Source organism: Ptychodera flava, chromosome 5 (genome assembly GCF_041260155.1).
Source record: "Ptychodera flava strain L36383 chromosome 5, AS_Pfla_20210202, whole genome shotgun sequence".
Lineage (NCBI taxonomy): Eukaryota > Metazoa > Hemichordata > Enteropneusta > Ptychoderidae > Ptychodera > Ptychodera flava.
Window position 1 is genome coordinate 946,220 of NC_091932.1, and position 26,572 is coordinate 972,791.

The following is a 26,572-nucleotide window of genomic DNA, read 5'->3' on the forward strand; positions in this document are numbered from 1 at the left end:
ATCCCTGTGGTCACAGATTCCTAATAAACTTTCAGAACAAGTTGCCTTCGTAACTGTCCGAGACCTGCGATCAAATTGTTGTTTGCCCAAATGTGAAATCGATAGTTTTCTGCAGTTTTCAGAAGTTTTCTTTGAACAACTGTTATTCACAGTCGACATTATCACCAGGTAACAAAATATGCCCCTGTTTAGGTTAATGCACGTTTAATTATCAAATGCCGTGGCGTCGATGTAACAAAACTGGTTTATTTGTGTTTTTCTTGAATTCAATGTGTGAAAGAGGTAGCCTTCTTTGGCACCTCGTCAATTTGTGCTCACAACCACCAGCTACTTGAAATTCACACTGTCCATTTGAAAAATAATGAACTCAAAATCTTTGTCTGGGATTTCCTTCACATGTTTTTGCTTTTTTGTCATGTGTTTTTGAAGGTGTTAGACTAAAGTGCTTTTCAAGGAATTGTAATTGTCACACCATATAATTTGAATGAAGACGCTGAGAAAAATGCAGACATGGATTTGAAGGATATTGTCAAGGCTTGTCAATGAACAAATTTCACCCGGAAATCATTCAGCATGTTTGCTGAAGGGAGGAAAACCGTTTATGGAAGGTTCAGCAAAACGCTTGTGCAAAACTCTTATGCAGATAATGACCATGTACTGTGCTTGGTCTGCTTTCTCTATATCAGGGCTTTCAGAAAATATATACTTTATTGGGGTTTGGGACTTCTTCAAGTGAGAAAAAAAGTGTCTAAAAGTTATCTATCTACCTTAACATCAAGACTTGGTGTCTGTTATCCTGAAAACCAATATGCAGGTTTTGTGGACCAAAATTTTCCATCAGAAAGGCCCTACATGAACTTGGGAGGGAGAAGAGCTTTACCACAAGCACATAGAAAGCTTGTCTACCTGCAAAGGTCATGCACCTAGGTATACTTTTATGTCTTTTAAACAATAATTTAACCAATTCTGCATAAGATTTCTGATGGGAAAATTTTACTGCAATTTTACAGCTGTTCAGTTCAAAAATCTTGATCAGTTGAAACCACGAGTTGGGTATCTCATGGTCATTTGTTTACAAAATTAAATGCTGAGGGACATCACTGAAAATGTTGCGAAAGAGGTTCATTGTTTTAGCATTCATTGTGTTTGAGTAACTAGGGTAGGGGCCTGGTTTGGTAAATTATTGCATGGATGTGATCCCTAGCCTGGTGTGCATTATATGCATGGAACAAATCAATGTACATATTAAAGTACTCTTCTTGCATCTGATTGCTGTATTGGATTGTGTCATGAATTGTTGGTGAATTTTCTGAAATCTTCACAATATATATTAACTGAATAGCTGCAGAAAAATCACTTGATTTTCTGTCACAGAAAAATATATAATGAACATTCTTAATTGAACATGTGACTTATTTGAACTTTTGAAAAGGAAATAGATACTCACATGAGGTTTTTCCATGACATATTTGGCACAGTTTCTGATCAATCTGATAGCTTCCATACTTGTATCAGGAAATGCAGCATTACAGGCAAACTCAGACAGGCACTTGACAGCATCTTGGAATGAATCTAATGTTGCTGCAAAATACTTCTCAAATATTGAGGCTGAAAAATATGATAAAATATCAGTGATTTCAATACAATTTAAACACAAAGTAGTGATAGGAGTCCCCTAAACAAGTCATATACAAGTAAAAAATATCTGATATCAACTTCAAAAGAACAAAAAGTTTCACTAAATTACAAGACAAAATCCTCAAACTCATAATAGTTTTGTCAAAATTAGAATGAATAACAAAATATAGAGGATTTGTTTGTAAATCACCAATTGAAGAGACAAGTTTTGACCCACAAAAAGAATCCTCTGAGAATACAATGAAGGAAATATTTTCATAATGGAAGTAAATCTGAATGACATCAAAATTCATTGAATTCTCTCAAATGAGCAGCTTTTGAATGAAAACGTCATCTAAAAATGTCACATGGTAAGTAAGTGTGCACGGTGACACATTTAAAGCCCCAATAGCTACAAATGTGTAATAAACTGATCTCAAAATATCCTCAGTTTTCTGAGTTTTCTTTTTAAGATCCGTTAAAGACTGAAAAGGTGTATAACACTGTCATAAGCGTTCAAAGTGGCATATAAATTCAAACGTTTTTCCATCATTTTAGATTTCCCGCTATTTTCAACAAGTCATTGCTGATGACACAGTCCCTGCTCGCATAATTAATTGTGGTGAACTTGCACACAACAATACAATGACTGTGTGCCAATTTTGAATGAAATCTGTTCAGGGATAGTTGAGTTGTGGTTCAAAAACATGAAAATATCACAATAAAATGGCTGCCCGGCAACCATATTGGATCCTATCGCAAAATAAATTGACTTGCGTATATATGCCATAGTACTTCATCTGTGTACCAACTTTGAATAAAATCGGTTCAGGGATAGTTGACTTATGGTTCAAAAACATAAAAAAATAGGGCCAAAGTCCCTGAAGCTACTATAGACATGGATACAAAATTAAGTATTTCCTGACTGTATGAAATTATCTCACTTAGATCATCCTAGGGACTTGTAAACCAAATATTAAAGCTGTCTGACCAGCGGTTTTGAAAAAACAAGCAACTCAACAGGTGAAAGAGCTCTGCTGTGTTATGTAGAGAATAACCTTTTGTGACACATGTATTGATGAAGAAGGTGGATATCTTTGATTAAAATTGTAAGTGAGTTAATCTGTTGAATAAGTTGAGACTGTACATACTCAGAGAAAGCACAATGAAGAGACAAATGTTTGAAACTTAAGAAGTTCAAGGTCATCAAAAGCATTATAAGGAATCATGTAGCTTTCATTGCACTGTTTACACAGATTGCATAATTGCTATAAATAGCACATGAGGAATCTTACAGACCAGCTTTACCATAAAAACCCTATCACTTTGACCACTCTTTTAATTGACCACTCTATTTTTTTCCTCAAAAAGTAATTTTATTTTATCCTTACCAAGTCAACCATAAATGGAAATTAGAACTTTCTCTATCTCTATCTCTATTGACTATTTTGAGCAATTTCTTTTAGATAACATACAGGGCACAATAAATGACGGTTCAGAATATGTCAAAGTTGGGATTCAGGAAAGTTGCCTTTACATGTTTTAATTGCATTATGCACTTAATTAGGCATTGCACTATGAACTGTCAAAAAAAGTTGATCTTTCTGATAATTCTACACTAAAATTATTTTGGCTTTGATGATTTCCTAATTAATTCAATTATTTAAAATCATATCAATTATTTTTTTCTGGGTGAATTGATAGGGTTTATACAGTACAAGAATTACATACAATGTAACTCAAATTTTGACCAAAGATGACAAAAAATTCCTTAAAAATACACATTTGCATATTTCATCACAATTTGAACAAATCTAAGTTGGGTTACCCCTAGGGACCTGTATACCAAATAACAAAGCTGACTGACCAGCGGTTATGAAGAAGAAGATTTTTTACCAAAAACACCTTTTTTGGCATTAATTTGCCTATTTTCAACAATATCAAAAAATAAAAAAAAATAGTTTCTCAAAATCATATTTTCCATCTACACAAATATCAAATCAGTAAGTACTGCGGTTCTCAAGATATTTGAGTGGACGGACGCCTCACAAACGGACATACATACATACATACATACATACATACATACATACATACAGACTGACGACGGACGCCGGACGGATACCCATCCCAATAGCTTCTATAGACTATAGTATATAGGAGCTAAAAATCACAACAAAATGACCGCCAAGCGCCCATATTGGATCGTATTGCCAAATAAATTGATGTGCATATATATGCCATAGTACTTTTACTGTGCACCAATATTAAACAACATTGGTTCAGGGATAAATGAGTTATGGGTCAAAAACATGAAAAATTCGCAACAAAATGACCATCAGGTGGCCAGATTGGATCGTATTGTCAAATAAATTGACGTGCATATGTATGCCACAGTACTTTATCCTTGCACACAGTTTGAAAAAAAATTGGCTCAGGGATAACAGAGAAACGGCTGCTGACAGACGGGACCCAATCTATAAGTCCCTGCCGGACTGTCCGCAGGGTCTAAAAACCAATCATTGGACAGAGAAAATAAAGATTACCACAACATACTGTCGGCCATTGTATGGATGCATTCATGTAAATGGCGTCATGCTTGTTTCTTGGATGATTACAATGTGAATGTGCACGAAATACTGGATTTTTTGTACTTTTCTATTGGGGCGCCATTTTACGGGTGTGGCACCTCTTTATTATTTAACTTGTTAAAATATGTAGTCGTGGTCGAAATCAGGCAGCAGTGATATGTCTATACATGTCCTTCAGTCAACACATTTACAATAAGGCCCCCCCAAAAAAATTGTGCTGTTCCGATTACATGGTTTTCAAAAATAGGGTAGGTAGGTAGGGAAATTTTTTTTTTTCATTTTTTTTTTATTTCTCAATGTGGGTTTTGTACGCCTTCAAACAAACTAACAGTGAACAATTTCCTCATGAAACGCACTCAAATTGAATACCATTATTTATTAAAATAAAATATTCATCAGTAGAATTGAAATTTGTGGTTTATTAGACTGCCACGGAAATTGATATGGCTAAATTACAATTCTTTGACAGGAAAGTGAACTGTTTATCCACAGGTAAGTCTGACTTGTAAGAACTGACACAACACAATATTTACGGTCATCAATGCAGTGTTTCATCTAGGATACTATACCAGGGGGGATTGGCCCCCCTCTCCTGGAATTGTTCAGGGGGATTTTAAAATTTTGGGGGGATTTAACTGAAACATTTGATGACATCTTATGTAAGTTTTAATGTTGCAGTGATGTCACTTGTGATATACATACTACAAGCCATAAATCACTTGCTTACACAATCCAAGCTGCTGGCTCCAAACACCATCCTCTATAAGATTTTTTCAAAGTCAACAAATTTGGTGTCACTGTTGTGAATGTATAGGGCTTCCAAGAGTGGCGGACGGCTCATTAATATTCATAAGCTTTAATATCCCTAAAAATTGTAGCATATTCCCTCATGCTTAAATATTCTGTATGTTTGTTTGCACGTATTCTGTAAGTTTGCTTTCATAGGGCTTAATGTACATTCAAACATCAAAATTAACAACAGCCAGCCATTCCCATTGTACCTTCAAGGGATTTTTTCATTTTTTACTGAACTGTCTGCACTACACAAGCCAAGAAAAAAATCTATTGTAGTTATAAAAGAATGTTTTGTAGCTTCTGAAAAAAATAATGTGCTTGTTTGTCACGTTTTTACTGTGCGTATATCATCCCTCACTACTGTAAGTTTGGATCAACATTGTCCTTTGCAAACCAGTGAGCTGTGTTTTTGTAGTGACCTAGCTGGTCTTGTAGTTTTGTGCGCAGACTCAGTAGAGCTAAAACGAGCAACTTAGAGGGTCAGATCCCTTGTTTTGATTTGAATGCGGAGTTGAGTTTTTCTCGATGTCAGATTTGCCCCAGTTGCTTTTTTCAGTCATTTTAGAATGGGGAAAATAACAAACAGAAAGGTTGGTTGTCACCGACAGTTAATTTTAGGGTTTATTTGCTCTGAAAAATGAGTCAGTGTCTGTTCACTGAATTCAAAAACCGGGCCCATGTGCTCATTGACACCACAGCTTGCTTCAATGCTTGTTCAGTCTGCACAGAGCACGTTTCTGTACCAGTAAAGTCCAATATTAAGTCCAATGTTTCGTGTGAATTTTGCTATCAGAATTATTTTCAATGTTATGGACACTCATATAATGCATAAAACCTTCAGTTTGTCTCCTTTTCTCGATCGTGCAGAGATGATGTGACACAGAAACCTTATCGGGCTAGGGCAACGAACTTTTGTGAACGTAACTCTCAACTGGCTGATAGGCTTTCATATGCAAAATCAGCGTACGGAAATTTACGCGTAATATTGTTTCAACAACATTTTATTGAAGTAGATCAAAAAGTATCAAAATCGAACTAAAATTAGTTTCATGCTCGACGACTGATGCCGTATGTTGTGGGTTCGAACCCGATTGAAAACTAGCTGTAATTTCATGCGTTTCATGTTTTTTCATATCATTATTTTTACTTCCGGGTTTACGAAGCTCTAAAAAGTCTAGGGTCGGGGGGTAAAATTTGGGTAGGTCGGGTAATCGGAACAGCACATATTTTTTATTTTGGCCTAACCAACATTGGTTTGAAAATAAATACATGAAAAAAAATTCATATAATTCCAAGCTTTTGGGGCTTTATAACTCACATATAATTTTGCCAGTTGTCTGGAAAGCAAGCTCCACAATGCCTTCATCTTGATCTGAAGCTGCCAGATGAAAGACTGAGAAGATATTCTTCCATCCAGATTTGATGTTTGCTGCTTGTGAGTTGACCATTTGTGCAACACATCTTACTACCATATCTCTTATAGTGGGAGACCTAAATGTTAAGATAACAACAACAGAAAAATGTCTTTGAGCAAAGTCCAGTGCTTAGAAAAAAAAATCAAAGTAATTCGTTTTTACATATTGGTGGTTCAGGCATGGTAAACATGCTCAGTCAACTGTAATGAAAACGAAAAATTACGTAAAAGAATTTACCTCCTCCAATTAAAACTTTGGACATAATATACCAAACTCTAAAACTTAAAGGGATAGTAGTCGTCAGTTTTGACAATTTATTGACTATTTGTGTTTTCAATGTCAACTACAGTTTCTTCTTCTACTCCTCCAAAGCATATTGATATTCACAGTGTTCAGCTTGTAAACTCAGCCTGTACATCTGAAGTCTGCATTGTTATTGCTGACAGGTGCATTGCGGCCCGGACTAGAATTCAAATGTAAACAATAACAGTGTATTTTGCAAGTATAGATGCTCTGTTGACAGGCTAAATAGCAGGTGTTTCAACATGCTTTGGAGAGTAGAACAAGAGTGTGCAATTAACATACAAGACCAAAATACTCAAAAACTACAAATGATTGACTTAAAGTGATAAAGGACCTAGAATCTTTCCTTGGATGAAGCTAGTCTACATGACTTCACTAACTCCCTTATCACTTCCATTAATCATTCTATGTTCCACAGTTTGTAATATTTTGAACTTTCTAAGACTAATGGAAAGAGTCAATCAAGGGAAATGGCCTTGAAGTGTATGTATTACTTTTGGATTATTTGTTAGTGTTACTTGTTTATCCATCAACAGCAGTTTGAAGTTCCGACATATTTGCAGAATTTTAATAAAATAATAATTCTTTAACGAAGCAGTGTCCTTCCTGAACTTACCTATTTTTTTTCATGATGTACTCAAAAGGACGCAGAAAATCTTTCTGGAATCTGAAGCCAGGCAATTCTCCTCTTTCCAAGAATTTCATAGATAATTGTCTCAGAGAATCAACTGCAAAGAATGCTACATCTTCATTAGGATGACAGCCTACCTATAGAGATCAATAAATCAATAGGTCAATGGAAAACCCCTTCCATTGTCTGGCATGGTACTTTTGGTTTTTGTTAAAAACTTCCTCAATTTTGTATCTGTGTTTTGACTTTGTGTCTGTATTTACAGTATTTCATAAATGCATGGCTACAATCACAAATAAATAAATAAATAAATGAATAAATAAATAAATAAATAAATAAACAAATGAGTAAATAAATAAGTAAATATGTAAATGAAAAAATTAATAAATAATCTAGATGGGGAGGCAAGCAAATAATAAAATTAGTTACAATGTCACTGTTCACTCCCATATAGTAATCAAAACAAGCCAACAATTGTATGAAACATGGACATACATATAGACAGACTGACATACTCAGACTGGCACAGAGTGATGACATTGCCCCCTTGTTTGCCTTGGCCCATGGAGAATGATAAAGATATTACAAACAGCTGAATGCAATGATAAAATAGTTAAGTATAGGCCTACAGGCACTGAGGATGAATATGTTACAGAAATTTGATTAGTTTCTTTTCCTTTTCTACTTCTGTGATAATTTTTAAGACAATCAGTCTGCAAGGCAGTTTAATACCAACACAATGTGAAATCATCTAGCTACATTTTGTATACCAACACAATGTGAAATCATTGGTATACCAACACAATGTGAAATCATTAGTATACAAACGCAATGTGAAATCATTGGTATACAAATGCAAAGTAAAATCATTGGTATACCAAAAGACCTAAAAAGATTGAACCATTAGCTTGATATGCTTACTTTGTTAAAATGTTCTCCAAGGACAGCCCAAATCCTGGACCACTGCATACGCACACGACCCATATTATAGTAAGATATCTCAACAATCTTCTGAAGACTGAACATTCTAGGCCCACCAGGAGGTTGAAGTTCATCCATTGACACAGCGCATAAGTATTTCACAAAATCCACTGGTAAAAATCAATATATCAGCATTAATGCAATGACAGAAATTGCAATAGGGAGAGGTTTGATCAGCTTACTTCATACAACAGTAATCATCTCTTTGTTGTGGAATTTTATTGAAATGGTGAGATTAATAACAATAGTCACTACTGTTTTTTTGGCTGTTATTCATACATCAAGGTAGTGATTTGCTCAGAAGCACTGATGATCAACCTTAAAGTAGCTTTCCACATTTACTGGGCTATTTTATGTCAAAAACACAAAAATTTGTTTTTTTCCCTGAAAAATATTCCTGTAATTCCTGTAAAAATCTCCAAGTGTGTAGAATATCTTGGTCTGAAATTTTCTGTTTCTGGCTGATATTTTGCGATGAAAATTTACAAGAGGAACAGATGCACGATTTTGTGTTTTGAGACTACCGGTAAGTCTTGATTGGCAAGGGATTAAACTAAGTGGCAGCACCACTGTATTGTCGCATGCACTTGGACAACATCCGCTGTGAAAATCCCATTGCCACCTACCGTAACTGTGTGTCAAGACCATTGTGTTTATGCATAGCGATCAGGTGCAGAACAGTGGATCGTACATTTTTTCTCTGAAAAAAATCACCCTTTTTAGCCTTATTTTAACCGCTGATACTGATTTCAAACGAGTGAAAATACTGTTTGGGTTGAATAGATGATTGCACTTTCTTGTTTTGGTGTTTTATCTGCCGAGTAAATTGTTTATGGCTATTCATAAAGGAAAAACCGAACCAATTTACTGAATCCTCATTTTCTTAGTTTGGCATTTTATCACTTTGCAGCACACTCAAAAGAGTTTCACGCGTGAACGGAAGTCCACCAGATTTTCACAGATGTTTGTTGAATAGGTTGTCTCTAAAAGAGTGTTTCAGTTTTTTAATGTAGGTCTTTAGAGTCGAGTTATCACTGTTTAATTAGACGACATTGTGAGACTAATCGGTTGATAAACTTTGATTCAGCACTGTGAAAAAACTAAGGCTTTTTTCAAAAGTCTGAGACAGTTTTGTAGCCAGTATTCTGAAGTGCAATTTATACTCGTTGACACCTAGCCCCCTTCCGCTCTGACATAAACTTTTTTACGTCAGTTTACCCAATTTCTTTACACTTTCAGTAAAATCTTAACGAAAATTCATCGCCCATTAATATTCTTGATCAAACAAAAAAATCATACAAATAGCTTTCAGGTGATATATAATACTTTGTAGAAATGCACAACTTGATGGCAAAATTCATGTTTAAAAAGAAGTTGTTTGCAAAGGTGGAAAGCTACCTTAATTCTGTTTTCTTCAAATACAACATATTTGACAGCACTTGACTTTCTCAGATTACACTTGTGGGCATCAAGACTTGAAGACATTACATACAAAAACCTTTGTTTTATGATTTTTTATAGAAAGAACAACACCATAATCATAAATTTTCCAGAAATATAGTCTGCTCCTTTACATCTTTTTGAAAATAGCTCTTTACATAAATGTTTGTATCATCCTCCCATAGTTACAATAATGCATGAATTAACAAAACAAAAAGTGTTTGGGTGCAGAGGCACGTCTACATACACCTACCTATGGCATCACCATCTAGTCTTGTTGACCCTGTAAATATCCTATCAACAGCCACTACTACACTTTGTGAACTTGTCTCACCAATAGATTCTTGTATACTTGCCATGCGTTTCTGATCAATAGGTCTACCAAATGGAGTTGCTAGTCATAGCAAAATAACACATATCATGTTATAAATTACACACAGAACAAGTCATCGTTGATGATATAGTCCCCACATGTTAATATGTACTCTGATTACAAGTCCTTGGAGAGGATAGAGTCCTGTTCATTAATTAGATCTGTGGCAAAAGATGAGTTCCATGGTAATGAAAACATAAAACCAATGTGGACTGCCACCCTAATTACAAAGGGTCATTAAATAAGTCAATTAGTAATGAATCAACAGGATGTTGCCAAACATTTTTGCATTCTATTATAACACTGACAGATTATCATGTGTACCACATTTCATAAACGATACTGCCAAGTGTCAATGAATTGTATTACATCAATGTGAGATCAACATCTTTACACAGTTTCATCAAATTTGATGAAGTGTTTCTGGACATATCATTCTAATTAGGAAAGTTCATTACATATGTAAATTAAATATTAATTAACATAACACTACATAGTGTCTTAATTCAATGTTGGAGCAATGTGAGTTCAACATGTGTATCAAGTGTCATGAAAATTGATGGACCATTCCTCGCCATATCAGCCCAATTACAAAAATTTATTAAATATGCAAAAAAGCAATTGCCATTACGCCACCAAAAGATCAACATCTGAGCCATGTTTTATCAAATTTGATACATTTCTAGACATAACAGACTAATTACAAAAATTTCATCAAATATGCAAATTAGCAATTAATTTACATGACACTGCTTAATGTCTTTACACAGTATTAAAGTACTGCAAGATCAAAATCTGTCCCATGTTTCATCAAATTTGATGTAGTGGTTCTGGACACAGCCCGCTAATTCAGAAAGTTCATTAAATATGCAAATTAGCAATTTATTCGCATGACACCACAAAGTACCTTTGTAAACTTATATGACACTGTGTGCTAAAGATCGATACCAAGTTTCATCAAATTTGCTGTAGTATTTCTAGACATATCACCCTAATTACAAAAATTCATCAAATATGCAAATTAGAAATTAATTGATGCAATACTGACTGTGTGCTATCAGAGCTCTGTGTGAGGAACATCTTTACAAAGTTTCATCAAATTCAGTGCAGATGCTTAAGAAATAGAGCTCTTTTTCACAAAGTCATTTTCAATGACATAGTCCCCGTTTTTCAATAAAATGACCGTTATATGACCATATTGGGTCGGATCACAAAACAATTTGACATGAATATGCCTGACATAAGGAGTAATCCTTGTACAAAGTTTGAATGAAATTGCTCCAGACATCTCTGAGATATCTGCGTGAAGGGATGGATGGACACACTAATGGATGCACGCACGGACATGACCAAACCTATTAGTCCCCCCGGATGGTATCCGTGGGGACTAATTACTCTCCTTAGTATACATTTCACACAGTTTACCATCATAATGTTCAACATACATGTTTCTAAGCAATACCAACAAAGGCTTTGATTCATGATAAATGAATACACTGGCATAATTTTAAATAAATCTCACAATGGATATGAGTGTAAGATTTGAGAGAGTCAACGTTAGAAAAAGATAAGCATTTTTGATAAGTAGTCTACATTGGCTCTGATAAATTATCTTTTCCTTCTGCAAGGAATTTGTCACAGAATTTCCATATTGTAAAAGTAAACTTTCGTGTAAGAAGAAAAACTAACATAGTTTTCATCTGAACTAATTTTCCTATATAAAGTTATGACTTTTTGAAAAACTGACATTACAACCAAAGATATATGATTCTAATGTTAATGTTTGTGGAAAGCACAACACTTGAATATCTACTACATAGTTGAGGGAAATTCTCTCTATCTCCCTCGACCAAGGCTGGTTTGACGTCTGTAGTTACAAAATACACTGCAATAACTTGTCACCCATCTATTGGAGGGAGAGTTTGTACTTACTGGAGGAATCTCCGCCATCCAACAAGTCATTATGATGGCCTCCAACTGCAGTGGATGTAGCAACTGGAGATCCAGAGATGTACCGTGCTTTCACACCAGTTCCAATGAGTTGGGCTAACTCAAGCTGAGATATACACTTAAGTATCTGTGAAACAGTGAAAAGTAAAATGTGAAGATACATGACAGAGAGTAATATCACAATGACTTCAGGGGTTAAAATTTCCGCTAGTCCGAGGTCACAGTCTAGCAAAAATCCACATCAGTCTAGTAACTAAATTTTTTCACTAGACCGCTGTCCAGTGCAAGAATACTTTGTTATTACCTTTCCCTGCACTCTATTTCAGTCTTAAACTGCAATCCGATACAAAATTTGTCATAAACTCAGCCATTACTGAGACTCCCACTTGCTCTGTACGTCACACTGATAGCCTAAAAATGTTCACATGTGTACTTCCTGTACAGTGTACTGATTAGCAGATCTCTCATTAACGAGATCTCTCATTACATGAGATCTCATGCATACCAATAACCACTAATAGGGGGTGTCCCTAATTAGGTCATTCCTAGACAATTGAAAGTAAATCAAGTATAAAGGTGGGTTTACACGTGTATTTTTTTAAACCTGAGGGAATCTGATTAGTCGCTCTGTAAATATTCCTTATCAGCGATCTAAGCGATCTCACGTTTACACATCATACACAAGGTATAAATTTAGTTCAGGTCAAGCAAAAGAAATAACGCCACCAACAATACAGTAGTCTTCATAACAACGTATAGACCGTACATCGAAACGACAAAAATCAAGCAAGCCCTGACAAAACAGGAGTGAACTTGAAAAAGACGAAACACAAAAAAAACTGTTCCAAAACCAACCAATAATCGCATATAGAAGGAACAGAAATATAGGCAACACACTTATAAGCGCCAGACTTCACAAAAACTACAATAGCTCAAACTCAGGTTCACACGAACCTACACAAACACAACAAGATCAAACAGTAGACATTCTAGCTTCCCTACCAAACGTAAGTGGAACAACATATTATAAAATAAAAACAATCAACCATTCAACACGTCTCACCAATCAAAAATGAATTTTAAGCGACTGATGAAGAAAACTCTGTTTTCGAAACGTAGCGCCAAAGGATCACAGTGTCAGTAGTCTCTCCGCTCCAGTGCGGATTAACACAGGACACGTAGATTACGGGTACGTCTCGCCATGGCCAAGCAACATTTTACATAAAACAGTTAAACATGATATACACTTATATTATACACAATATCATACACAAAACGCAAACAACCTAAATATGAACGATGTGTGGAGTTGCTTTCCCTTTGCTACCAGTTGCTTTCCCTTTACTACCTACAGCTCATCGTAAAATGGCATTGTTTTTCTAGCTCTGCCACTACGACGGTTGTTGTCGGACACGGACTTGAACTGAGCTCGCAACCGTTTGATTTTGTTGTAGCATTGTTCCGCTGTCCTCTCGAGTCCCTTCTCCCTGGCCTTGGCAGCGACGACTTCATACACTTGCCGATCCCTCGACGTGCCGTCCATCATACGGATGACATTTTCGTCTCTCAAGATTGACATTAGTAGCCTGATCTCTTCCTGCGGCCAATTGTTGCCGTGATCGCGAGAGCTTACTTGAACACCGTCCATTGTGGTAATGACCGCAAGCCCGAAGACAGGATATAGTTCGGCGTTTAGTTCGGCGTTCTGGTCACACGTGTAAATAGGCCATTGTTTAGTACGGAGCACCGAACCTGGACCAGCCCTCCGACACCGAATTAATTTAGTTCTTTGTTAGTTCGGTGTTGTCTGTTCACATGTCCAACTGACACAGGTTTAAATTTATTCCGGTGTCAACTCCGGACTTAACTCACACATGTAAACCCCCCTTAAGAGTCATGTCATGTTCAGGATCACACACGTGTTGTTGGATCGATTATGCAACGAACTCTTGATTCAATTTGGGGATCAAACTCAACCCATCCACCAAAAAAGCGGGCGGTGTTGAGCAAGCTGATAGTCCTGAAGTGACATTTAGCCAGCCTCCTACTGATACAGGAGAAGATGAAGTGATTTCACCCACATCAAGTTCGTCTCTTGTGAATGTTGACATTCACACTCACAGTGGTAGTGCTGGTGTCGAGGCCATCAAAGCAGACAGTCATCCCGAAACTTCTGCAACTTTACTTTAGCTGGTGATACTTTGTCAAAGGATCAAAAGTATGACAAGTTCAAGTGTAAACAACGTTTTGTGCCTACCTGGACCCAACAATGACCTTGGGTCAGCTATGACGGCGAAAAAATGTTCTGCTCCTACTGTCGGAAATTCCCTAGTATTGCCGATAAAGGACTTCTCTAAATGCAATGATAAAACTCATTGAATTTGGCCCTGAACTGAAAGACTTTGATCCTGACAGGAAGTATTGCCCATTGGCTTGACAGTAGTTTGCATAGTAGACATATTCAAGGACATAAATTGAAAGTAAAGCCAAATCATGGCAAATAACGGTGATGCTGATATTGATGATGTTCTATTCAACCATCTGTCCACCAAGTAGACATTCACTTGTATTTGTAGGCTGATGGTATGTAAATGTAGCCATTCTTGACCACCAATATGGTTCTCTAATAAATAAACTCCCTTACAGTAAGAAATTACATGTACATGTAAGCAGTAAAGCAGGACAAGTGAATTTTAATGCAGGACTAGTAGATCGCATTTTTCACTAGTCCTGGTCTAGCAGACTTCACCAGGAAATTTTAACCCCTGGACTTTGATGGAAGAAAAAGAATACACAATATATATCCATACAGATAAACCACAATACAAAATACTACCCGTAACATGAAAGCGGAGCGATTCGACTTTTGGCAACAGTTGTTTCTTTGTGTATGCAGTGAGTATAAAAGTATCAATGTTTGGTTGTTTTGACGATTAGCGCGAAGCCATTGATACACATATTGTAACATTTACTCTGTGCTTTGCTGTTAAACAAGTCGTTGATGAACTTGCCAAGTCACTGCTTATCCTGTTTGGTAGCGGAGTTACCACCTCTGCCCTTTGCTGACTTAAATCCACCTTTTTGAAACCCCTTACCTCCTCTGGAACTGGAAGCCTGGGTATCGGATCGCTGGCTATCTGTAAAGCTCTGCCTCCCCGAGTAGTAACAACCAGATCTGCTGGTATTTGAAAATGGCTGTCTGTCTGACTTATAGCTGCTCTTGGAGACGACACGAGAAGCATTAACGGACTTCTTGGAATTGTTTATGGCCAAATTCCCACCAAAGAATCCCTGTGCGGAGGGCTTAGCATCCTGCAGCAGCTCCTTATACTCATCTCTAAAGAGTGGTTTCAGCCTAGCTTGGCGAACTTCTGCCAGCAAATAACTAGCTGTGGTCATTAAATGTATGGCATCACCAAGAGCTTCACGGACTAAGGGTACGTGTTGACTGGGGTTGAAATCTGGAGAAATGGTGGTTTCTAAGGCCTGGAGAACAGGACGCACAGCCAAATTGAAAGCCTGGTGAACCTTGTAATATGGACGGTCATGATTACGGTAAGTAGACTTACTTGACTTTATCAGGTTGCGGACCGATGACGGTAGCTCCTGTGCCTTGAAAAATGGCTCAAAGTGGTCAGAAACAGAATACTTCTGCTGCAACTGCTGGACAACGGCTTGAGGTAATGGACGGTCAGCCCTTTTCATAAACCACTCAGCTGTTTCCGTTGACATATTCCAACCAGGAACGCCGGTATGATAGTCAGGCACGTCAGCATACACAGACGGGGATTCGTCCTGGTCAGGCTCGTTCACAGTAGTAATAGTCATAGGTAGCGAAGACGGCACGTCAGAAATTTCTGAGGCATCCGAATCAAAATTATCGGAACTATCAGCCTCTATTTCAATAATACGCCTACGTTTGTGAGGAACTGGAGCATCCACTGTAGGAAACTTGCGGCTGGAGCCAGGGCTGACCGTAGGATGAGCCTGACACGTAGACACACAAGATGGCGGCCCACTGACAGCAACGTGTGTTGAACCGGCTGCAACGCTATCACCTGGCTGATAGAATGGCAAAGGTGTGGCGAACATAACTTGTTGCCCAAATATCTGCGCCACTTGGGTTGCAATCTGGCGAATTGAGTCTTGGCTCAAGCTAGACGACGGAGCACTAGCTTCAGTCGGTGTACCAATACCGCCACTGCTATGCGTGCTATCCTCGTTGGCTAATGGCAAAGAGTCCCGTTTTTCTTCCGGCTGAGTAACAGGAGTGGGAGATTTACCGGGCTTCTTGCCTTTCTTCGACGACGATTTAGAGTCGGACATCGTGAAGGAACGACCGGTAACACTTGTAGAGATGTTACTGTTCAAGCGTGATGAAAGGTAATGACACCTGGTAGCCTGTTCAGGCTTTTTATAGTACTATGGAAGGACGCCCTCAAGCGGTAGAAGTGAGAGGAATAGCTACTGTAAGTTACTACGGAGTGAGTGAGAAAGACTTTAAAAATCTTAAAAAGACAATTAATTAAAAGCTTGCGGAAAAGATGCGTTTTAAGACGTTTCTTAAAACAATCGACGGTATTGCACATTCTAATATCAGCCGGTAAATCGTTCCATAAACACGGAGCGACATGGCTGAAGGACCGTTTGTATATGAAAGAAGACGTCGTGAACGGAACCTCAAGCAAGCCCGAATCTGAAGAAAGCAGACGGCGTGTATTACTCCTTGGTGTTAAAAGGTCAATGATATAGACAGGTGCAAGACTATGAAGTACCTTAAAAACCAGTAATAAGACTTTGAATTCAATTCTACGCTCGATTGGGAGCCAGTGAGGTGATCTTAAAACAGGAGATATGTGATCATACTTGCGGCAGCCAAACAATAAGTAAGCCGCACTATTTTGAACTAGCTGTAGTTTCCATAGTAAACATAAAGGAAGCCCAAGAAATAATACATTACAGTAGTAAAAAAAGAAACCAGATATGAACTGAAAATGCTCACGTGTTTCATTATATATTGCAGTTATGTGTAAAATTGAACCTTTGCCACATGTTTGCAACTTCACTGAAATTATTATGATCAACGTAATGAACAATAATCACCGCCGATTAGGTCATGAAGTATACAAATATGTAATTAGCTGAAATAAAAATATCAAAGTTCTTTTACTGCTGTCATTGTATCACCACTTTATATAGCAAGTGTAATTACCGTTGGCCAAGTCCTTCAAGCCATATATGCCGAGCTGTGAAAGCTCATTAGACATGCAAATTAGCTGACATGAAAATGTGAAATGACTTTTGATATTGTTTTAACCAGGTATAATCATCATTGTACATAGCATGTTTTGCCAACTTTGATCAAGTAAATCCAGTATATATCCCTAATAAGCAAAGGTCATTAAATATGCAAATTAGGAATTGGCTTCAGTAAAAATGCTTAATGATTTTCAACAATGTTGTATCATGGTATCTGTAATATATGTAGCAAGTTTTGTGAACTTTGGTCAAGTTGATTCAGATATATATCTCTAATTAGGAAAGTTCATTTAATATGCAAATTAGGAATTGGCTGAAGAGAAAATGCTTAATAACTTTCAATAATATTGTATTATAGTGTCTTTAATGTACATAGCAAGTTTCATCAATTTTGATCAAGTCAATTCAGATAAATATCCCTAATTATGAAAATTCATTTAATATGCAAATTAGGAATTGGCTGAAGTAAAAATGTTTTTTGATTTTCAATAATATTATATCACAGTATCTTTGATGTATATAGCAAGTTTCAACAACTACAATCAAGTTAATTCAGTTATACCACTCATGGTCATGTGACACATTCTTCTCACCGTACGTTTATTATCGCAAGACCAATTGTTCTTATGCAAATAAGTAAACCATTACGGTTCATTGATATGGAAATTAGTAAACCTTACAGTTTAATGAATAGACTTCATTATCATATGAATACAGACGTAAGGTTTACTACTTTCCATATCAATGTACGCGTAAAGGTTTACTTATCTACATACAAACGAAAATAAAACATCTGGCAGATTGTACACATGGCAACTTTTAATGAACTAGCGAAATTACATTTCAATGACAACTTATCACCGTGTTGATTTTGAATGAAAATATGGCCTGATGAACTTGTATACGAGGTTATTAAACGTAATGGTATCTGACGAGCAGCACGGAGAATGGTACTCTTCAACATTTGCATCAACTTTTGTCACAGGTTGTGGGATTGTAAAGCGTTAGACACGGTTTTCTGCAGGAAATTGCTGATACGCAGTGTACGTGCGAAATTCTTCATCAGGACGATGACCAGTGCATTCTTTAAACAGTTGTTCATCGAAGCCCTTATTCATACAAAGAAGTTGCTCCAGCAACCTGAATTTAATGAAAATAATCAATAATTGAAAAATATTGCCGTCGAAAAGGAATGACATTTGAGCGGAAATGGAATCCCACACTTAAAACTCCATTCAAATGACAACACTCAGCGGGACTTACTGCATCAAACGTTTCAAATGTTATCATGTCATATTAAACTGACCTTTCAAAAACACGATGGAAGAAACAATAACGATAACGGTCACGCCGGGAAAATGTAAGAAAATAATTGAAACTAACCTGCCCGAATGGCCGATATGATATCCAGATATTCCACACATCCACAAATGAATATTTCGCTGCTTTTAACTTGAGTTGTTTTAAGTTTCTCGCTTCGGGTACGTCCCCATGCATCCGACACTGACACGCCTGATCCGGTAGACTTGCGTGTATTTTGAAGTACGCGAGATCCTTGCATTTCAGTCAATTGTGCACTGTTCACGGCAGCAGGAAATCTTTCACTTTCATGTTTGTCGTTAGGTAAAATCCTCTCTGTCATCCAGTGGTATAGCGTTATCAAACTGCGAGCAAAACCGTTCCACTTCGTTTGATTACATTGTGTCGGAGATATACAAGTATGCGTCCATACTGGTGGCGTGGCCGATGCACAGTGACATGCACATGCATCATACCACGTGGCAAATTGATATGCACCTGGATCAGTGCAGTCGGTTTGTTAGCCAATGAGAAAGCTGTATTAAACTATCTATTGTGTCAGAATCTCAATCCCTAATGACACCAGGTGTTTTAAGGCGCAATGCAAATTGATCATTCTGATAGCACCGCACAGCTAGGTCATGATATTTTTCAAATTTCCTCTTTTTTCGTGGTATAAGTAGGTAATTGTACAGGTTCTCGTGTGTTTACAATTCTAAACCTTACGGCTTTAGCTGGCAAGTTGTAAACCGCACTCGGCCTTCGGCCTCGTACGGTTTACAACATGCCAGCTAAAGCCGTGAGGTTTAGAATTGTAAACCCACTCGAACCCGTACAATTACCTATACATATATATCCCTAATTTAGAAAGTTTATTAAATATGCAAATTCGGAATTGGCTGAAGTAAAAATGTTTAATGACTTTCAAAAATGTTGTATCATAGTAGCTTCAATACATGTAGCAAGTTTCATCAACTTTGGTCCAGTCAATTTAAATATATATCTCTAATTAGCAAAGTTCATTAAATATGTAAATTAGGAATTGGCTGCAGTTAAAACGCTTAAAGGCGGAGCCTCTCTTTAAAAGGACGCCAAGTTATGGCGGCGTTCATTGTGTAAGTGGACACCAAACAGGCAACACGCAGGCACACGCTCCAGAAAATGCGACTTTTTAGTTTTCCCCGGCCGCAAAACCACAGACAGACTGCCAAGCAGTCAGCGCGAAGTTGCTGCCGATCAAACTCTGTGGTTATATTCAAAGTCTAACGCGTCTGGAAGACAATTTTTTAGGAAATTCAAGCGTTTGTGGTGGGGAATCAATGACTGTTGGCAATTTGAACCGACCGTCAATCAAAAGCTTGCATAAACTCTGTTTGCAGGATTAGCAAAATGTGACAAAAGGTTGAGATCTGTTTGTGTAATCAATGTTAGATTTGTATAGAAATCAAACATTATACTGGCCAAGCGTCTGACTGGGAGGAGAACTCCACTAATGCGAGAACCTGGGATTGAAAAGTGCGGCTTTAATGACTTTCAATAATGTTAAATCATAGTATCTTTAATATACATACCAAGTTTGGTCAATTTTGATCGAGTCAAATCAGACATATATCGCTAATTAGGAAAGTTCATTAAATATGCAAATTAGCAACTCTTTCATGTCACCCCTTAATGGTTCCCACTGCTGATATATCTTGGTGTGATCAACATTTGTAGCAAATCTCATCAAATTGTGTGCAGTCGTTTTTAATGAATATCCGTTTTTTCTAAAATCATTAATTATGCAAATAAGCAAAAAGTATGCAAGCCACACCTACCAAAAACTAATCAGTTCTTGCCATTTGCTAACTGAATCTATGTACCAGATTTGATTCTGATCTGATAAGCCGTTTTTGAGATATTGGACCGACAGACAGACAGACAGACAGACAGACACACGGACACACAGACAGACAGACAGACAGACAGACAGACATCGCTGCGACATATGCTCACGTGTGTTAACACGTGAGCAAAAAAATGAAAGCATGAATTAGCCTTTCAAGTGACAAATGTGGGAGAAATCTACAGATGCGAGCAATATTCCGTATATGGAAGTATGCACTCCTGCATGTGGATGTCTGGAGCCAAATTCATGAGGAAGGTGTCTATTGCAACATCCACAGGCACGAGATGGGAAAGGGCATGCCTCGTTTCAAAGCAGATGACCTCTGTCTTCCTGTCATTTATCTTCAAATGGTGACTCAACATCCAACACTGCACACCCCTGATACAATCAGAAATCTGAGCAATGGCGGGTGCAGAGTCATCAACCTCAAACGAGATGTAAATCCCTGCACATCCGCATGCAATTGATGTGAGACATCGCGATCAACAAGCAATTCAGCTAATGATGATGTGTATAATGTAAATAAAATGGGGCCAAGTACACTCCCCCTAGGGAACCCCACATTCCAATTTTTTGTGGCGAACACAGCACCATTAGAATGACATATTGATCACGGTTTGAGAGATAGGAAGAAAACCATGATAGCACATTTCCAGTAATGCCAATTGAACGAAGTTTGTGTAACCAGAGATCATGACTAACAGTATTGAAGGCTGCCGACAAATCAAGCATGACAAGCAAAACAACTTTCTGTTGACCAATGGCACAAGCGATATCATGATGTAAATGGAGTAGAGCGGTCTCAGTACTATGATATTTTCTATACGCAGATTGACGAGGTACATGTAAATTATTGACATTGAGATGGCTCTGTAATCGGGCCGCAACGACTTTCTCTGTAATCTTTGATATAAATGATAAATTTGCAACCGGTCGATAATTGTTTAACCCTTTCACCCCCAGTTCCCTGTATACAGGTCCACTTTACCATAGAAAACAATGGATTTGGGACAAACCATGGTGGTGAAAGGGTTAAAACACCCTGATCCAATGATGCTTTCTTCAGAATTGGAGTGACCATTTCCAGTTTCAGTCAATTAGGAAATTTCCCTGTCAACAACGAAAGATTGATAATTTTGAGAAAAACAGGGAACAGTGTAGAAATACAGGCTTTGACCAATTTAATGGGCAATGGATCCATAAAACTCAACTTATTTGGGCAGTTCATCACAATGCGATGCACCTCACCAGCCGTAGCAGGTTCAAAGTTGCCCCATTTAATGTCCAAATCAAAGCCATAGCTCTCGGAGGCAGCGATAACGTCAGTGTCAATGGCTGGGAATCCAAGCTGAATGGCACCTCAATTTTATGATCGATAACATGGGTCTTCACTGGGGCATGTTTGTCAACAATGCTCCTCATGGACGTTGTGTATTCAGACACAAGGTGATTAAGGTCATCCATAAATGCTGTCTCCGAGACAAAGCGGTTGATGTCGGGTGACAGGTTATCAAGTTTTATTTTCCGAATCTGATGATACGATATTTTTTTGCCCTTACTCTTGTTGGTCTTGATGAATTGATGACGAAGAATACTGGATAGTGATAGGGAAAACACATGTCTATTTGGCTGTACGTTTTTCAACAGGTCAGCATTGATACAGCAAGCAATGATCATGTCCAGTGTATGGCCTTTGCCAGGAAACGCTTACCCTCTGAGGACAATGTGTCATCCAGGTGAATATTCAAATCACTGCATAGAATGAATCGGTTGAACTGGATAATATGAAGGAAGGATTCAAATTCCTCCATAAACATCGCAAAAGAGCAACCAGTCTTTTTGGATGGAGGTAGACGATAGATTGTATGCACCATAAAACAATCCGATATGATACGTAACTCAACAGACAAAGCTTCAAAGGATTTAGCAAGTGTAGCTGTTTGATTTCTCCTTGAAACACCAATACTATACTTGTAGATAACGGCTGTACCTCCACCACAACCTTGCCTCGACTTCTCCTGTATTTTATAAGCGGGAGGTAAGATCTCGGCTATGACTGGAGCATCAAGACAATCACCACTTAATCAAGCCTCAGTTAGCATCAAAATGTCAAGATTGTGAGAGATAATGAAATCATGAACTAGGGTATTTTCTTGTTGATGGAACAACAATTTAATAAGCAGGCCGTAATGTTAACGTTCTTGTGGCTTTGAGAAGGAAATTTGTTGCACAACTGAATGTTAATCAAGTTCTGATGACATGCAGTTCTCTGCAGATATTGACTGATAGATGATCTCGATGTTAAATGAACAGGAACTTGTACCAGCAGTTGTACCACGTCTTGTTGACCGTGATTTACATATGTTTAGAGATTTTAGTTTGTGCCATACAGTAGGGTGAAGTCTTCTTTGATGGTAATTGACATTAACAGCTTTTCTTATGCTAAAGAGTGAGTCTTGTGTAAAGTGGGAGACACATTCTTGCCTTGTTGTAAACAATCCAAAAAAAAGTCGACCAGGGGTATACCCAAACCAGAGTCTTCAACAGGAGCATGCTTGGTGTTGTGGTTCGTAGAATGTAAAAACACAGGAAAGAGATCCAAACTAGAAAGCATTTGCAAGCAAAAGCGAAGTTCCAGAGACCAGAGCAGCGGAAGAAACAAGAGAATGTGTGACAAAGATAGGTGCAGAATGAAAGAGTGCTTTGGATTTTAATATGCAAGCACGTATCTATAGTTAGGGCTGATAGCAGTAAACAACAGAATTACAACTAAAAGCAAGGCAGTCCGGGGAATTACAGTACACAGATTACAAATGCCTACATGTACGGTAAAAACGCAACAGATACATACGGGGGGCGACAACGCATGGAAATGTGTATCAGATGACATTCTCACGAGCCAGAGCAATAATTTTTGCTCCGTTGACCTACGCAAAAATCAATCTCTTGACGGGTAGCGCTGAGTTGTTGCAATAAAGAGGCGCGTGGTTTACGATGATGATCAGACGAGAGGAAACATCGGACCTAGGCCGTTGAAATTGAAAACCGAGGCCACATGCATTTTCATTTGATTAAAAGCACTGACTAAAACAATTTTCATTGCTATGTCGCTGTTTTCACAAGATACTGATCGTTTGATCTTGGAAAGTTGAGTTGCTTTTACGTGCAGCCAACGCATGCTGGTGTGGTGACAGACAGTTCACTATGCTATGCCTAGCTCTGCATGGCAGGGCTGTGTGTTACCGGCGTTAAACGGCCTCCCACCACAGCCCTGCAGACTGATATAGAAAAAGCCGCTGGTGGCTCCTCAGAAATACGGCGGGCAGTTTCTGCGCCGAAAACAGCCGATTTTGAATCCAAAACTTGCATTGATCTTCGTTTTCGAGCACATCCACCTCGCCTAGGTACACGATGTGCCCAGCCGCGCTTGTAAACTTACGATAAGCCTACTTTTCTCTCTCTATGCGAGGGAAGTGTTTGTATCCGTCGCCATTGTTAATCTCATTCAACCCATGAGCACTCGGGCGAAAACCAGCGGTCTACACCAAGCCTGGGTCTCACATGGAAGGCGTATGACATAACAGTATAGCGCCACGTACGGCGAGTATTTAGAGAAAAATAAAACCAAAAAGCAACAAAAAACAAAGCGAAAGAAAGCTAGAATTATTAATAGCTGAACGCAATATGATAGTTGAGCAATGCAAAATAAAAAATAAATAAATAAACAAACAAGAAATGCCCGTAAAACCCGTCCGAGCTGAGCGATGACGTCATAAGTGTGTCGCAATGCATTCTGAGTAATTAAGGTAAAATTTGTGTATAGCATGTTCTATGGTAGTAAATCTATGGTAAATATCTACCATAAGAACTGTCCACTCAGGATAAAGAAATGTTAATTTTTACTATAACCTCAATGGGACACGAACATCTTGTTTGAAATTTTGTAAATTTAGATTTGTTGCTATCCTTGGCTGTGAATTTGACAATTCTCTTTATCAAAATTAGTCTAAGGGAACAAATATCCCGTTGCTTCAAAAAATCAAGGGACATCTAAAGCGCACACTTCTTCCACCACTAGATAGATCGCCAAGCCAATATTGCGATAGGCTAGATGAGAAAAAGGTGGTCGCTAAAGAACTCCGAGGCTCTTGATCTTGTTGAAAGCAAATTCAGTTGGATTAATTAAAGTCGGGATAATATGTTGGCATAAAGATGACCTCAATTCCCTGTTCCTTGAGCCAGGCGCCAAGCACTCTGGGGATGTCACTGTGGTGAGTTGGGGCATTATCAACAACTAAATAATCACCGGGTTGCAATGCATATACCCCATATTGTCAACTGTTTGAACACTCTATTGCAGTGTTCTCCCTAGCGTCCGTCATTAAAAAATATAAAATGTTGAGAACTGTGTACTCACCTCATGCCATGATTTGCCAAGGTAGTTCCCATCAGTGTGAGCAACTGTAATCAATGTTTTGATTGTATCTATATTTTTAGCTTTCATTTCAGTGATGCTGGAATTTGCTGTTAGCAATGTAAATCTTGCCAATGCTTGTACATAGGCACCTTGCTCTATCTGAAACAGTAAACAAATGCCGCAGTGAATCCTCTAAATGTCAGTATTCAACCTGAACTGGTGGTAGTTGGAGGTATGGCACATTATGCAACATAAAATAGTTTCATTCTTGAAGCGTATCGGTACTTTTGTAACTTTGTATTGCTCACCACAACTTGATTTCCTTCTTACAATTTCATGAGTTTATGAATAATTGGAATTTTAAAAATACCGTCAATGACGCTGTACCTTCTCTAATGTGTGGCCAGGTCAGGTAATTGGTTGTTGGCATGGAGTTGTTGGTAAATAGTTGATGATGTAGGGACATGAGGTGGGATATGGACCCAAAGAACCCAAAAGATGATTAAATACATCAATCAAAATAATTCTAAGCTACAGTATAAACTGCCTAAAGATAGTTCAATGTGGAAAAAAGTTAAACAATTCAGAAATAAGAATTAACAGTCCAAAATAGTAATGACGCACTTCCTTACTGACCTGAGTGCATGTGAAATACACAACCTGGCATCTGTAAATTAAATGTATACCAAGTGATCATTTCCAGTCACTTTTAACTGTTTTTAATGGATTTTCCAAAGAGTCCTGTGGAAATGATGAAAAATGCTTATCTGGTCTTGTGTTTGTATAACCTCATGGCTGATAATTGTCATAGTATTGAAAAAAAATTGAAAGTGAAGAAATTACTGTTTTTAATAGGCATATGACCTCTATATGCTGGATACCAAATATATAGGGCGAAATATCAGCCATGTTCAGCAAAATCCACACAACAGCATTGATCCTTTTCTAATTTGATTTGATTTGCTTATGTTATCCTTGTATGACAGTCAGTACAATATGGAACTTGAACACAACACAGTGAATAAGTATGCTGTAAATGAAATGGTGTGGCTGCATCCACATGCAGCAATAGGAGTGCCTTTGTCTCTCACCCCTCATTTCCAACCTGTCCCATCCCTGAAAAAATAGTTTGGTCTTATATTTATAATGTTAATAATTTCTGTATTTGTTAAAATGTGCTCATCTCAAAAACTTTTGATCATAAACATTTTCATTGTTTTTTAATAGCTGACCAATCAGTTAACCTGTTTATTTTGAATATTTGCGCATTTTTCCTCAGTATTTGACATTTTCTGAATACCTTCTTATTCAGTTTGTCATTTTCTAAAAGTTTAAATGCTCCATTGTGTGGTCAAGCTTTCCACAAGCATCAAATGTGGTACTTCATATAGGAGGGTCTGCCTCTAGAGGGCGGGCATCATGAACACTCCTGTGTTTGTTGGTTAATTCCTCCACGTAAACTCTGATTGTACTGTAAACATTGAACATGGCCGACGTCCGATTTTCCTCTCTAAAACTTTCACTCATTTTCGTTCATATGACTCTGAAACTCCAGGAAACGATTGGGAAGAAAGGGTTATCTTGAAATATTGAGGTACTTGCCAATATTTTGC

The 26,572-nt window shown here is 37.7% G+C and overlaps 1 protein-coding gene across 4 annotated transcripts in view; it reads right to left on the bottom strand.

Moving 5' to 3' along the window:
• The window catches only part of LOC139132401 (brefeldin A-inhibited guanine nucleotide-exchange protein 1-like), a 183,288-nt gene that overhangs the window by 50,360 nt on the left and 106,356 nt on the right, over nucleotides 1–26,572 (bottom strand). For all 4 annotated transcript variants that reach the window (XM_070698743.1, XM_070698742.1, XM_070698745.1 and 1 more), the window contains 7 exons: nucleotides 24,960–25,118; nucleotides 12,079–12,223; nucleotides 10,027–10,167; nucleotides 8,274–8,443; nucleotides 7,338–7,489; nucleotides 6,322–6,494; nucleotides 1,448–1,608 (listed from right to left, as the gene is read on the bottom strand). In XM_070698743.1, the coding sequence (XP_070554844.1) occupies nucleotides 1,448–1,608; nucleotides 6,322–6,494; nucleotides 7,338–7,489; nucleotides 8,274–8,443; nucleotides 10,027–10,167; nucleotides 12,079–12,223; nucleotides 24,960–25,118 (1,101 nt within the window). The remainder of the gene's footprint in view (nucleotides 1–1,447; nucleotides 1,609–6,321; nucleotides 6,495–7,337; nucleotides 7,490–8,273; nucleotides 8,444–10,026; nucleotides 10,168–12,078; nucleotides 12,224–24,959; nucleotides 25,119–26,572) is intronic.